The 16870-nt window shown below is 37.0% G+C and overlaps 1 protein-coding gene across 1 annotated transcript; it reads left to right on the forward strand.

Annotated features, from left to right (window-relative positions):
• Window positions 1-3283: 3283 nt before the first annotated feature.
• LOC126979214 (nucleolin) lies at window positions 3284-11906 on the forward strand. Its single transcript, XM_050828475.1, has 8 exons — window positions 3284-3418; window positions 3558-3772; window positions 4719-4817; window positions 4897-5328; window positions 9222-9429; window positions 9512-9980; window positions 10419-10553; window positions 11003-11906. Exons 2-8 carry the CDS (start codon window positions 3565-3567, stop codon window positions 11138-11140), a joined length of 1689 nt encoding a protein of 562 aa, XP_050684432.1. The 5' UTR covers window positions 3284-3418; window positions 3558-3564; the 3' UTR covers window positions 11141-11906.
• Window positions 11907-16870: the final 4964 nt, after the last annotated feature.

The raw sequence follows: 16870 nt of genomic DNA on the forward strand, positions 1-16870 counted from the left end.
GGCATCAACCTGCTAACTTCACAAATATTACTGTACTAATAAATCTATTATATGACTGGCGAACAGGATAGTAATCCTTACAAAATTATAATGAAACTTTGTTTTTCTTAAAGCATCATAGTTTAGCAACAGTTATTATTGAAACATTAATGAAAGAAAACTGAATAATTTATTGGAACTGACTTGTAAAAATTTACAACTAATGTTTATTTATCATAATTAATAAATATAGTAAAAATAAACTAAACAAAAATCGGAAATATATGTACAGAACATCAAGATTTTATTAGATAGTTTTATGTGTACGGTTAGTATGATTAATTTACAATAATTATCCATCATTATTGATATCTGAATTTTAATATATGTAAATCCAGTGCCCTGATATTAGTTTCTACTGAACTCTTAAGCTAATGAACGGATTTTAATTGGAACTTCATGGAGTGCAGTTAAGTCCAACTTGAGAGGTAGGATAGTTTTTATTTCGATTTAGGACCCATAATTATTTTGATATCCAATAATTGTTGTGTATAGAAATATTTTCTATGAGAAAATTTATTGACGCACGGTCTGACATACTTTCGTTTTGTTTTAATCAAACAAGATCAGATAAAATTAAAATCAGCACAAAAAAATAAAAAGTTCTCTTGTAGAAATACATGTTTAATATGTATTAATGGATAATCGTTACATTATTAGTAATCACCGATAGATGTCATTAATTTCTTTATTCTTCCTCGACTTTCCATATTTATTAATAATGATAGACACTTATTAATAATTCTCCATTAATCACACTTACCGTCACATTTATATTGAGCAATAAAACATGTTATACGAGTGCAGTTTTAGTAAAACAATTTTAATACGATCGGGACTTTAGGAGATTAGCGATTGTGATTTTAGAGTTAAATGGATTGGATGGATAGATTTAAACATAGATTAATAAAATCTAATTATTTCCCTGCAATTTCAAATCACAGATCTCAGAATGCAGGACTCATAGCAAAAATACACCCATCCCATACTATTAAACACATGTTCCGCTTTTCAGACTGAAACAGTCTTGAACTCGTTAAAGAAGAACGTACTTACGAATTAAAATTTCGAGTCAATTGGTGTTTTGGTGCATTAAAAGAACGCAGGATTATTAACCTCAACTTCAATATTAACACCAGTAGAACGTTATCTCATTTTATAATTATAAAAATGCGTCTACAACTTTCTAAACGCTCATGTGATTCCTCTGGTGTAAGCCACCATAAGCTTTGTAAACCACCCAAATACCAAATCTTTTTTTTTTTCAAAGAAGTTATCAATGGATATTCTTGGTCCACACATGATGGTAGGTGATGGCGTGCTCACAAATATAATATCAATTGACAGCGAAATTGTTTTAAGCTTTCAACTTTTGATGGGTCATTGTTTAAAATACTCGTAAAACAATTATAGGCCTTACTCCAAATAGTACCATTATATGTAAAATTAATTCGTTGGACTGTATGCAATAAGACTTTTTTTGGAATTCACCAGCATAAAGCATGGGTAGGTTCTAAATGTTGTTTGAAGCGTTAGCATAGCATACGTTACTTCAACTATTTCGAAGATTTATCAATTTTTTTATAAGAAATAGTGACGTCACCTTATGTTGATTGATATGCCTCATTTATAGACTCTACCTCATAGATGGCGGGGAAAAGAGTTAGAAATTAATTTTTAAGAAAGTATTTACAATAAATAAAAGATCAACTTAAACTTAAAATTAAGTTAAACATTTCGTTTTGACCGGATTCTCATGAGCATTAACGAACAGCGTTTTAAACGAATGAAATTGAAAAAAATTATAGAGAAAAATTTTCCTCAAAAGACGATCTACAAGATTGGTCTTAAGAATTTTTTTTTGTAAAATGTATAAGAAATAGTTATAGAGTAAAAAAGAAAATTTTTATAGAAATATTTAAACACTTTTTTGCTTATTACTTCTTTCATTTTTAATTTATGGCAAAAGTTATATGAAGACTGTTATTTGCAGGCAACGTGATTTGTTACAAATTATGAGTTTACAAATTTTTTGTAGGACATATAGTTTCCGAGATATTACGAAAAAGGTGTTTGCACCCCATTTTCCAAGATGGCGGCAGGGGAACAAGTGCGGCAACCCCACAAACTTGGGGTTAGGCTTCTAATGATCCTCGACACATGTCCCAAAAAAAATGTCGTCCTCTAAAAAATACAATACTTGGTCCTTAAATTAAAACATTTCAATGTCAAAGTTGTCATATATAATAAAACAAAAAAAAAATTACATCTTCATACAGGGTACCCTTAAAAAAAGCACTTACAATTTTGTAACAGGCCGGCAACGCTCCTGTGATTTCTTTGGTGTTGTAAGTAGCCCATACGCTAGTTTGTAATACTCTTACATAAATAAATTTTCACTTTACAAAACAATATAATGTGTACAATTTATACGTATAATTTAAAAAATAGGGTCCAGGCCGCTATTAAGCCGTTATCAATGAATAAATTTAAATATTTAATAAAAAATTGATTCGCTGTAAATCTTACTAGACAACTATACAATATTGTATAAATTGTAACTTGTTTTAAAGAGCATAAAAAGGAATACTGAAAGAGTTTTGCGCCATGTCTTCTTTCTCAAAGCACCATATTTTGTCCCCGAAGTGGTGGTAGTGCTTTCATCGACAATAGAAAAATATTGTATGGGAACCAATTTGGACAGTGCCTTTATGCCATTTCATTTCAAAATTATTAAGCGAGGACATGTTTACGTCACTCCATGAGTTACAGTTTAGAAGCATATATATACATAACTTTAAGTGAAAGTAGAGGTCCGGTAACCACATACTAATGCTTAAAATGTTTTAAAATTCCATGTCCATGCGCTAGCCCACAATTTTCTCTAGCGATGCTTGTAAATCCAGCAAATAAAGCGAATTAGTCAAATAACACAACCCCCCTTTAATTCACAGAGATTATGCTAATCGCAGATATGTCACGCAGAAAAAATAATCTATGATTAATTGCAGTCTTTTATAAAATTTTACTTATTGAAGGAAACATATCCAAAAAAAGATATGGTATTGAATATTTATTTAAATAACGATGCGATGTCTTATTTTGAATAAATCAAGGCACAAAATGATGTGAATATTAAGCTTTATGATGTGGAGAAAGTCTGCGTGAATGTTGATCTATGTCGAGGCGGGTACCATCACTACTTTCCTGCCCTGCATGTGTGACGTAACTCTATAAAAGAGTACGCGCTGAAGACGCCGCCGCTATACCGTTTCCGTACGCCAGTCTCGGACATAGCGTCCCATACACCGACCGCTACATAAAGACGCGTGCGGAACTTCTTCCGCTAGATTGGACTCGAAAGTGCCAAAGTCAAAAGGTGAAGTGCCAACAGGTGTTGTGTTTGTGTAGTGATGTGATATCGTGATGGCAACAGTGTCCGTGGCAGCGGGTGAACGGTCGCACTGTCGCACTCGCGATCTATTTGACCACATCATTAAAGACGTCTTTTGTTTCAGATACGAGATGAGGTCGTTGTTATTATTAGCTGCGGTATGCTGCTTAGTTTTCTCAGCATGTGGAAGCCCTGTCGCTAGGTACGACGAAGGTCAAGATAAGGAACTTAGCAGACAAGCAGCGGCAGCGCCTGCACCTGTCGCCGCCGCAGCGTCCAGTGATGATGATGACGACGACGACGATGATGAAGATGATGATGAAGGAATCGGCTTAGGAGGTATTATTTACATTTAATTAATCAAAGCAAAATATTTCTTTTATTTTTAAACTTAAATATTTAAGTTATTACCAGATATGCAAAGCTTACGGTACATACCTAACAGTTCATGAAGCAGAGTAAATAAACACATTTGCGTATAGCTGTCACCGTTTATGACACACCAAATAGTGAGCAAGTAACGGTGGTATGCAACATTACTCACACTACTATGAATTTTATATGTTATATGTTACAACTTTTTTATTTATAATTATTTAATTATCATTTACATGTACACGCGAATGAACCCTTTAATACATTGCTATGCCTACCTTAAGAATAGCCTGATGTTTTATAAAGTAATTTAATTATGTTCATGAAAAAAAAAAAACAAATACTCGCTTTACCACTTTTAGAATATGTAGGTATAAAAATGGTTATACGGTAACAATGTATAATTGAACAATGAATAAAAAACAATTACATAGATAAAATAAAAGCTCTTCCAGTTATATATTATTATTATTAATTAGAATTTCTATTTAATATAAATGTATTATTATCAGTATAGAAAGTATGACGATCATCGTTTAAAATTCCAATGAATCGGAACGTGAGCAACGGAATGTAATTCGAACAGCGTGACAGGTGTTCCCATTTCTTAATTAATTCTACAAGAAATACTCAAACAGAGAAATTCAAGATGTATTGCTTTCTACTTGAGATGGATCGTTGATGATTATCACGCAACCCAACCGCCCGCATCATCTACAATTAATAACAATAATTGATTAATGATTAAAAGAATAAAATGAGCAGATAGCACAAGCAAAATTTTATTTCAGAGCATATAGGAAAATTTTGATTTTGTATATTTGTGAATAATGATTGTAAACAGATCATCATCAAATATTTAGTTATCGGAATATATTTGCAGTTGTAATAATTACGTTAAATGTTTTAGGTGATGATGAAGACGATGAAGAGGAGGATGACGATGAAGAAGAAGCTGACGACGAGGAGGACGATTATCTCGAAAGATTCTTTGATGACATTTTGGGAGGTAAGAATATTAAAATTCTTAAATTTTACAGAAGCATAAGATATCACTTGCAAGAGATCTAAATAAATATTTATTTCAGGAGGTGAAGACGACGATGATGACGACGAACCAGCAGCCGCTCAGCCAGTCGTAGCATCAGCAGATACAGTTGCTGCCGCACCAGCACCTGCCGCTGTATCGTCTTCAGTCGAAGAAGTCGCTGCTGCATCCGAGGAGGTTGCAGAGGCTGTTGAAGGCGAGGCTGCTGCTGCCACAGACAGTGCAGACGAACCTGAAGCTGGACAAAAAGAACCAACCAGCGCTGAAGTTGACAGTGCAGTAGCAGCAAGTTCAGAAGTTGCCGCCCCTACTGAAGAGGACGATGAAGATGATGACGAGGAAGGAATAACAGATGCGTTTGAGCCAGAAGATGATGAAGATGACGAGGAAGAAGAAGAGGAAGATGACGATGATGAAGAAGACGATGATTTATCAGATGCACTCGGCAGGAATATTTCTGCTAAAAAAGCACGTGAGTCAAAAAAATTAAAGGCTAATATTGCGGCTCTCAAAAAAAAGAGTGGAAAAAAAACAAACCATATTAAAGTAAAGAAAACCAAAGCCACATCTGCTGCAGCCGTAGCGGCAACCGCAGAACACAAAAAGTTAAGATAGTTAGTTGGCGCCAGCGAACGGGTCTGCCTCGCTCCTGTATCCACCTGTAAGACCTTCACGGTCTTCTCCTTTAGCTAAGCTATTTATTAACTATTTATTTATTATTCTATTTAATTTATTTTATTTATTTAAGTGAGTGTGTTTGATGTGTGAATGTAAGTATGAACCAGAAAAGTAAAAATTAAATTAATATCTAGATTATGTCACAAAACATACGTGGCAAAAATATTTGAAATAAAACTGTTTGTTCTTAATTTGTGTGAAATTCTTTAAACTTCCTCTGAAGTCATTTGTGCGAACTATATCTACATCAATTGTTTCGGTCAGAACTCTAGTTATATTTTGTCAGAAAATAAGTGACATTATCTAGAAATATTAATTTAATTTCGTTGTTATAAATAAAAGTATACTAGTCAAAGTTATATATTTATATTAATTTCCTTTGACACCATCCCAATTTTTATATCTTCATCTAACATTAATATTTATCCATATGCATTGTATATTAATTATAGTATAACTAGCTTTTTGACCGAATTATTTATGTAGTTTACGCACAAAGCAATTCCTTTCCCTAATCCTTCAATTCGTACATTATGGGTAAAATTGCAGCTGGCAGTAACAAAGAAGTTATTGTAATCTAATATATGAATGATATTAATACATAGTACTGTAGAAGTACTGTGTTACAGAGAGCTATTGTTGTGGTCAACGTAGAATTTCAACGAGAACTAGTTTAATAATGTATGTATGTTAAGGGGTCGAAAGCTGGCGCTAAGCTTGCGTACTTTCCCATCCGGAGTGCAATGACCTCGCCCGATTTCTTTAATAGCCTTGACACTTTCTATGATCTTCACATTACTAAGGACGACCTTGACAGAACTACGACGATATCCGACGATCGATAGAAAGTAAACTGACACAAAGTTACTCTCACTAAATGACGAGACAATTGCGAATTTCGCGTGTCGAGGGTCCGGTTTAGTGAAAACGACATAATGAGATGCGAAAAGAGAAATTTTTACAATGTTTGTCGTCGAGAAATTATCGGAGAGTCGTAATGTCATATTCGACCTAAATAAAACTTGTTTGGTACCGGCTCAATACAACCTGTTTCCTAGCCGTGTCTCTATTACCTTTCTGGGATAGAGAGATTAGTTTCTGACAGAGACGCTCTCTAATCAACTTATATTTAATCTCCTAAAACTGATCACATAAACTTGATTTAATTGAAGGAACTTAATTTACCTCACACAAGCTTGCAAGCTTTCATTTACGTGAAGAAAATAGAAAATCCACCGTTGACTGATTCTATTAATTGTTATCAGCAATTACATATTCAAGTAATGTTCGCAGAGTTCGAAACAGTTAGCTTGCGTGTTTTTGTAACGTGATATGAATCTGTATTGCTGCATGAATTATTAACCCACTGAATTCCTTACTTACTTTAATTACATACAATTAAATGCGTGATCAACTATGAATCGTAATTTGCTATACATTTAATAATATGACAATGCTCACATAATCAAAAGTAATAGCTACTTCTCAGTAATTTCGTGAATAAGTGATTATATAATTGATGATAGTTTTTATTAAGAATAGTACAAAATTACTACAAATATAACAGACTCATGAGTATTCATTCACAATGGGTAAAGTCACACTTTAGATGTTTCTTTTACCTTTTTGTAAAGTTCGTTTTAAGTTCGTCTGCCTTAAGTGTAATGTTTCATGTGGGCTGTAATCGTATGAAACTTGTTGAGACTCAAATACGACTCATACTTATGAATTTGAGAACGCGTTATGCAAGATAACGTGAATTCTTCGTAACTATACGTAAAAGACAACTCTAGCAAAAAAAGAAACCCGCTGAGTTTTTTGCGCTCGTATTTATCACGTCGGAGGCATACTTTTTTGAATGGGTTGTAGTTTTTGACTAAGTGATAGCATATCCTATTTTGAATAAAAATATTTGAATTTATACACCTCGTGATATTGAAAAAGCCTTTTGGAATAGAGCCCTTTTGAACGCTTAAGTTAAAGGTACAACTGGGAACTTAAGCATTACAACAACCAAGTGCTGCTGGCTTATTCAGATTTTCTTCCAAATCAATCTTTCTCTCCACCTCCTTTCTGCATGACTTTCTTTTCCTAAGCCTCATCAGGCTTTTTCTCAATACGGTCATTCCACTGCATACATTTTGTATTGACCTATTTGACTTTATTTACTCTACGACACTGTCTGGATTGTATAGAACTCTGTGAATTCGATTCAAGCAACTCATACGTAAAATTTTGTTTGAGTTGTTAATGCAACTGGAGTTTATGACGACTCAGTTTATGAAGCTGTATAAAAAATGAATACGTAGGTATGTGGAATACAATTTAAAAAATTCATATTTGCTACAGCTTGACTGCGACTTTCATATGACGAGACTTCGGGACAAGAAAGTACTTGAATGACACAAGATTGACAACAAAACGTAGGTATTAAGCCGTTAACTAGAGGCCCTCCGTAAATTAGGTACGTCACACATTTTGGCGATGAAATGTGACAAGGGGCGGGGAGGGGTACCAACTTAGTGACATAACATTTTTTTTAAATAATTATTTATATTAAGTATTAATAAAACACTAAATTTATACGACATACCAACTTACTAAAGAATAACATAATATAGTTGCAACTCTGTCTGCATGACTATACTATATATTGGCAAATTTTTAAATAACATTGTTTTCATCTGCTATTTTGTGATTTCAACTCATTAAGTACTTTTAAAATGAACAAAACTAAGAAATTTAGGTAGTATTTATCGTAAATTATACGAAGCATACATGCTTAAGCTTATTAAACTGAATTTAAATGGATATTAATATAATTTCGTATAAATTTAAAATATAACATTGCAAGATATGTGAAATCACACAAGACGTGACAAAGACTGGGGAGCCTATAAAAAATTATGAAATTCGTGACGTAATTTATGCATGGCCCCCTATGTTAAAATTTATGACAATTGGAAAACTCGAACTCATTGCTACTCAAAGGATCAGAATAAGTATCATACTAACTACCTCACCATACACACCTACAGGATTATAAAAAATTCAGATGTGCAGTTCAAAAACACGTAAATTCTTAATAACAGTAAATAAATAATTAAAGGAGATACAGAAGTAAGCTTAAGATAAAACTGATAAGCTTTTGTTTCATCTAAAGGATAGTGGGACCAGTGGGAGGCTTCTTTGCACAGGATGCCCGCTAGATTATGGGTATCACAACATATTTCTGCCGTGCAGTAGTAATGTGTAAGCGTTATTGTTTCTCGGTCTGAAGGTCGCCGTATCTAGTGAAATTACTGAGCAAATGAGATTTAACATCTGATTTCTCAAGGTGACGAGCGCAATCGTAGCGTCGTTCAGAATTTTTGGGTTTTGGACAGGACGTATGAATTACCATCAGCTGAATGTCCTGCTCTTCTCGTCCCTTACTATAATAAAAAAAAGTTATTGACATCAGTCTATAACTTTTTTTTTAAAATTTTCGTGAAATGTCATCACTTATATCAATAAGTGATGACATTTCACGGAAAGATCTTAAAGATGGAACGTACACCTAGAGAAAGCAAAAAATAACACAATATTTTATTAGTACTTTACGCTTACGTACGCTTTTACTAGAGATATATGTATAAATTTAGATAAAGCTCTTCTTCTGCAAATATTAAATCACATTAATAACAGGTGCGATGTCGGACGAGCCTTTGAAAAAGCCAGCTCCGGTTCCCGCGGTGTACATTGTTAAATACAATAAATTTGTGGATAATATTCTTGAAAAGATGAACGATATTTTGAGGCGATCTTACGACCCAGTCAACGTTAAGTTGCAACCAATTGATGCTAGCAAGAAAACCTCAAAGCCAAAGAAGAACAAAACAAAAACAAACAAGAGGTGAGGCGAAATTTTAACAATTAAATAAAATAAGTAATATAGTCTAATGTATTTGTTTGTAAATAACTATTTATTTTTTAAGGAAAAATGCCAATAAAAAGAAAAACACTGCACGTGGAGGAATTACCGAGAAGTCCCATGATAACAATATACCCGAAAAACTCGAAACGAATAAAATCGAGGAAAACTTTAGCGGAGTTAAACCAGTCTCTGTTAACGAACTGAATGCGTCAGAAACGAGAGTTTTAAAAGAGAAATCTGGAAATGAAAGTAGTAAGGCTAAACCGACGACAACGAAACCTAAGCCTCCGACTAAGGCAACTAAGCCTAAGCCGAAACCGCCAGTGAAAGCTCCTGCGAAGCCAACTAAGAAGCCTGCTAAGAACAAGGTGAAAACAAGTGAAAAGAGCAAACCGAGAGCAAAAGGCACGCTGTATGGTCTGTCTTCGTTGAGAAGGACCGGTGACGTCGCTGTCAGCATTATGACAGATTTGACAACAATTAAAAGTAACTTTGCAGTTGGTCCATTGATACTGAGAGTGGAGAAAGAAGTAAGTAACATTTATGTGGCGTATTTGTGGTAGATTGTATATTTTAATGATTCATTCTTGTAACGTTTCAATATTTAAACAAGTTTAAAGAGATCTCTTTAATTTTTTGAACAACCACAGCCTATTATTTCTTATTCGCTAAGGACTAAAGGCTCTGTTTGTTCATATTTCACGGCTCATTGCAAATCAATTTTAATGTATTTTTTTACATTTTGGTAAATAAGTACACAGACTATTTTTTTTTATGGATAAGAGGACAAACGAGCGTACGGGTCACCTGTTGTTAAGTGATCACCGCCGCCCACAATCTCTTGCAACACCAGAGGAATCACAGGAGCGTTGCCGGCCTTTAAGGAAGGTGTACGCGCTTGTATTATTACTATTGTATTGTTCAGCTTCCGTTTAATTATTTATTTACAAATCATCGATTTTTATCAGGTGAACCGTGGAGCGAAGAAGGAACTTAAGTCAGCTACTGCAACAACGGCGGAAATGACCGGAAAGATAACGCTTAGAGTTAACAATCAAGGAGTTGCTTCTTTACATTCAATCAAAGTATTGCAACCTAAGCAGGTATATAACATAATATATTAATTAAGTTTTGAGAGAATTCAGCTATATTTCTCAATAGACAATGTGATAATAGTATTTGTTATCAGACTTTCCTCGAAAGATAAATAGTGATTTATGTAAAGCTATGTGCCCTGCCCACTGCCACTTCGGTTTCGCAATCATTTGGGCTATGTCGGTGACCTTGGCTCACCTGCCGAAACTCCGAGCATAGCCCTTTCTATCAAAGTTCTTAATTGTATCTGAATCACATCCTCTAGGCCTATAACCTTTAAGAGGCGCAGTATGCTCAGTGGACATAAGTGGGGTAGGAGCTCTGCCCGGATCTTGAGGGTTTTGAGGCATATAGCATGGCATCACACTCCAGAAGGGTGTGATGATGGAATCTTCGTACGTCTCTTGGCAAAATCTACATAGTCATGATTCACTGAGGTCTATTTTTTTTATTACAGGTGCGTGTAGACAGTAATCACGAGCGAACGAGAGAGCTGGTGTGGCAGCGCAGTGCACGAATCGCTCACGTCGTCTCTGAAAAGTTGAGATCCGCCTCCAAACCTATGTTCGTTCATCAGAGTGTTGTGAGGCAGTAATAGTTCACTTATTTAGTTATAATTGATTCGATACAAGCATCGTTATAAGACTTATCCATATAAGATAGTACTTTCACTTTAAGGCATAAGTGTAGTTAGGGGAACTACTTAGAAACTTTTTTACCCCACACATTTACATTGATACATTGATAGTAAATAATGATTTAATGTTTAAGTTTTAATAACTTTCATCTTGTTAGTAATTTAAAGGAGGGTGATTACCCTTATTAAAATCAGTTGTAGGTACGACTGTCCCCCCAGGTAAAACAGCTTGCTCCGCCGATGGGAGAGAGTGATAAAAGTCTTAAGATTTTAATGAAAACGGAAAATTAGTATCAGTGTACGTTTTAATATTAGTAGATGAAAGTAATAATCATAATAATTACATATCTTACAGTTGGCTGAAGGCGTAACATAACTAGGTAGGAAGGTACTAATGTATTTTTGTCGTTTGTATGTGAAGATGTTATAATTAACTCTTGGATTTTTTAAGTACAAAGTTACTAGAATCGAAGATTATGTAATTTCATTTAATTACTATTGGGTTTAGTGATAATATAATTGTTTGTATCGAATCGAAGTTAGGATATACATTTATTTGGTTGGGATTAGGCACATGGATAAGAAAAGATAGTTAACGGTGGATTAATAGTTAGCGATTTGCTATTTATTTTAAGTGTTTGGATACTCAATGTATTTAAGTCATAATATGCATTTATTTTTAATAACTTCTGGTGCTATAATATAATAAATATTATTACAATTATTAGTGTTTTATTTTCTAACTCGGAATCCGGCAATACATCTTTTGACCTCAAGGCTGGTTGTTTTCTGTCAGGTGGGCAATTTGCCTGTTTGGCTCGTCTAACATTAATAAAATATTATGTGCTAGTGGATAAGATATTTTTTTCTTTACAAGACGCTACCACTCGATATTCGCAGCACCAGTAAAGCGCTATGATTAAAATTTACTTAACTCGAAATATAAAAGCGGGACTCTATAAGCTGAACTGTGACTGTGGCCTGTCTTAAACTGGGCCAGTCAAACGCAACATCTCAAGGAGACTTACAGAACACATAACAGATCGTGCAAGCCACTATATCAGCTTCGAACAACCAAAAGTTTTGGTAATAAAAGAATAGATTTCTACCATTACTGGTACGAGAAGCCAATGAAATAAAAAAAAAACAACCGAGAAGACGTTCTAAAATTATCTAACACCTGGGATCCAATAATCCCCAAATTAAAAACCAAATCTACATATTCCAAAAAGAAGAAGACACTCAGTAAATGATGCCAAAGACCATCTGTCTACTGCAAATACCACCTCCGAGGCAATAAATGGCTCCAAACTTCATAATGACAACTATAACAAATCAATCTTGACTCCTACCAACCGCAGCCCACTTGAAAACGTGCTCTGAATAGGAATTGAATCGTCCGCGTCGGCTTAAATAAAATAATAATGAAAATATAAATTTTACACAAGAAGTAATATATATACGCGTTCTAATCCCATAAAAAGTGTTTTATTTAAACATAAAAGACCAACATCGAAGAAAAAAGGAAGATTGGTCGTTTTAGAGGATACGTCCCGTTACAGGATTGGACTATTAACGAGCGTATAGTTACCTGATAGTTAATGCCTGTTACCTTGTTCTTCTGCAACACCACAGGAAGCACAGGAGCGGTGTCCTTTGATTGGAGTAAGCCATTGACGTATAATAATCTACTAGACTCCCAATCGCCTATCAGAAGTTCGTCAAAATATGTCCCAGCTGCGTATTTAACTTACACACATAACATTCATTCAAAACTTATTTCGTGTCAGTAACATTCATAGTCTATTGTATACGCTTATTAGATGTAGTACCTAACATTACGACACGCGCGAGACGGATGCGAACACGAGGCAAGAACATTTTGTTTTAGCAATTGAATTGTAATTATTTAGCAAAACTTAAAACTCTTACCAATTGAGCAAACCGTTAGAGTGATGCATGCTTCGCAAAAAATAATAGTAGGATGAAACCCATTGGAAAAGGATGAGAATATAACAAATATGAAAGGAAAAATAAATTACAGGTGATCTGAGGTCGGGAAGTGGGAAAGGGGGGGGGGGGGGGTGTTGTCTCGATTTCCGGCAAAACTACAAGTCCTATGGCAAAAAGTCAAATGGAAGAGTTGTAGAAAATAAAAAGATCTACAACTTTTGTTTTCATATAACCTCAAAGTTTGTGTGAAAAATTAAAGAAACCAAGGGTTTCGTTTTTTATTTTTAAAAAAAAAATTTTTCACTAAATATTGTAAAATATTTAAATTTTTTTTTTCACTTTTTATCACTTTCAAAGGCTTCCGCTCTGGTCGATTGTAGAATGCAATAAATATGTAGGCTGTTCTGCGGCATTGCTTAACCGTATTGGGTGGTGCCGGTAAAACAGTCATGCTAACGGTCGAACGTGCGCAGAGAGCAGTCCTGAAAATGCTGGAGAGGAAACCGATCTGATATCCGACAACCGATCTATATACCCTTTGCCAGGTCCTCTCAGTCAGACAGCTATTTATCCTTTAAACTACTCTTCGCAAACACATCCAACTTACCTTTGATCCTAAATGCTGTACCAAGCGCCGCTCGAATAGGGTTTGTGACTCGTAGAACTGTCGATTTTTCCAAATGTCAAGCAGCCATGCAAATAAACACGCGAAAGGTCTGAATAAACCAATCAAAAGCAAAACGTGTTTTGTTTGTAATATTTTTACATATTCTTAGTTTATTCTAAGATATATCTTTATTCCAAGTTTATTTGTAAAGCCGTTAGCCTTTTTTATGGAAAAGGAGGACAAACAAGCGTACGGGTCAACCGGGGTTAAGTGATCACCGATGCCCACATTCTCTTGCAACACCAGAGGAAAAACAGGAGCGTTGCCGGCCTTTAATGAAGGTGAACGCGCTTTTGTTGAAGGTACCCATGTCGTGTCGTCACGGAAACACCGCACAAGGAAGTTTATTCCACAGCTTTGCAGGACTGCCATTCAGATGGTGGAGATGACATCTTAACTTGTGGCGTGTCGTGCTAAGGTGGAATTCGGCGGCAGGAATCACGTGAAACAGCTCTTCGGAACACTATGAGGAGTGCGGTAAAGGACACACTATGAAGCTATGTCTCTATGCAATGCCAAGTGATCAAGCTATTCACAGAGCACTGGGTCCCCGACAATTCGAGCTGCTCTGCGTTTCCCGCGGTCAAATGGATCGAGCTGAAACTGGGGTGCGCCAGACCAGAGATGACAGCAATACTCCATATGTGGCCAGACCTGCGCTTTGTACAGCTCTAGACTGTGGGCTTGAAGTATTGCCGTGCTCTATTTATGGCGCCCAGTTGCTTCGAAGACAATTTGGCTTTGCTCTCCATATGGCCGCGGAATTGACAATAGCTCGAGATATCGAGACCCAGAATTCCGAGGTTTTAAGGGAAGTGTTGTCGAAGAGCGGTGATACGGCAAATGGGTTTTTTTTAGTGGTAAACGCGCAAACTCGAGTTTTCTGGGGTTAAATTGGACAAGGTTCAATTTACCTCATTCCGCGACCTTCTCAAGAGAGGACTCGATAGAAGACACAATCATTGATATGCAGAAGAAACAGTGTGGGAGATAGCACACAGCCTTGGGGCACTCCAGCGTTAACGGGCTTGGGATTCGAGCGATAACCGTCGATAATGACCTTTATGCTGCGCCAAGTGAGGAAGCTGGAGGTCCACTTGCAAAAGCTCTCGGGAAGATGGAAGTTTTGCGAGAATAGGTTATAGGTTATCACGGGCTATTATCCGCAACTCGACGACTACAGCGCGCCTATTTTGCGTGGTGAGGAGGGCGGCTAATCCTGCCACCCTAGTTCCTCAAGGTAATGTATCAAACCTCTGATGTCACCCATGACCTCGGGGAGAGTCCTCGGTGACCCCAGGTGTTTGGCCCGGTATGAGGCCACACTCCTACACTCCAAAATGACGTGTGCGGCCGTTTCGTCCGCCTCCGTGCAGGCTCTGCACAGTGGGCTGTCGGTGACACCTATATTGAACAGATGCTTGTTAAAAGGGCCGTGACCCGTTAGTACATGAGTTATTTTCCGTAACCTAGGTCGTGGAAGTTTTACTAGCTTGCGAGAGAGCTTGGGGTCTATTTGAGGTAGAGCTTCTTTTGCTTGTCTACACCCACTTACATTCATCCAGTACTTATTATGTAATTCCTTGGTGTGTTGGCGTATTACCTTCGTAGGCCAGCTAGGCGGGAGAGGGATAGTTGGTTCTGGTCCTTTTGCTGTCATCGCTGAGCCTCTCCAGGCCAATTCATCAGCGGCATCATTCCCTCGTGAGTTACTGTGTCCCTTTATCCATTGAAGAGTTACTTGGTTGTTATTTTCGCATAACTCCCTCAGACATTGGTGACAGTTGTATATTAGCTTAGAGGTGATAGTGTGGCTTTGTAGGGCTTGTAGTACTGATTTGCTATCTGAAAGGATGCGGATGGAGTAGTTTTGCGAGAAGCGCCATGTGCCATACACGATCAAAGGCCTTCGCTATATCCAGGCCTTCTCCTTGCTTTCGATAGCCGCCGCCCATCTATGTGTTCGGTATACCAGAGGATCATCTGCCGATCGACCATGGCGAAAGCCGTACTGTCGGTCGTTGATCAACTGGTGACCCTCTATGTATACCAAGAGCTGCAAGAGAGCACGGAGGTAATAGCTATAGGCCTGTAGTTTGCGCAACCGAACTGTCTCCTTTTTTTGGATCGGATGGACAAGGTCTGACTTCCATGAGTCAGGGACTACGCCTTTTGTATATGAGTGCCGGAATAAACGCGTTACCACCGACGTCAACTCAGGTGCACACGTTCAAAGCACGATTGGAGAAATGTCATTCGGCCTGCTCGACTTCCTGACGTCCAAGGAAAACAGCTGGCCTAACAGTTTTCTGTCTGAACTGTACTTCAGGCTAGAGCTTTGACACCGAGGGATGGTCGGCGGTGTTTTTCCAATGTCGTCAAGAGTCGAGTTGGAGGCAAACGAGCGCACAGGAGATCGGTTTTCTCTTTTGCCGTATGGGCCAGGGTGTCATTCCTCATGTGCAACGACGGCAAGGACGGCTGGTTTAAGTTACCAAGAGCAGCTTTCGACAACAACCTACTTGCCTGTTCCGGTCGGGTAACTGGAAAGCTGCTCGCCGATTTTGACAACTTGCTTCGATTTCGTACGGGCGATTTGCCGTTTAAAAAGTCGGGAAGCAGGGTTATATTACATCATTAGAGCTTTGCAGTTCGGATCCTTTGCGCCCAGCACCGCAACCCAAGTTCGATACGCCTGTTTTTTTGCGTGACGCATCGAACCAGGGCTGTGATCTGCCACCGATCGGTACTACAGGGCATGGATATTGTTATTCCAAGGCTACTGCATCAGCGCAGGCACTAAGATCATCGGAAGGGAAACAAACCTTGCCCCAAGGGTAGGATGCAAAAAAGGAACGCATCCTATCCATATCTGCAGACTTGTAGTGCTAAACGCGGCGGATCGCTAGTGGTCTGCGGCGTTTGGCTATTGTGATGTGTAGTAAGCAGAAGATCTAATAAGGACGGCATGTAGTGCCTACAACTCGGCTAAGTCGACTTGCTAAGTCTTTTGCCAGGCGATGTATATGCTTCTACAACAAGATTCCAGAAAATGTTCAAAATTAATA

This window comes from Leptidea sinapis, chromosome Z, assembly GCF_905404315.1.
Source record: "Leptidea sinapis chromosome Z, ilLepSina1.1, whole genome shotgun sequence".
NCBI lineage: Eukaryota > Metazoa > Arthropoda > Insecta > Lepidoptera > Pieridae > Leptidea > Leptidea sinapis.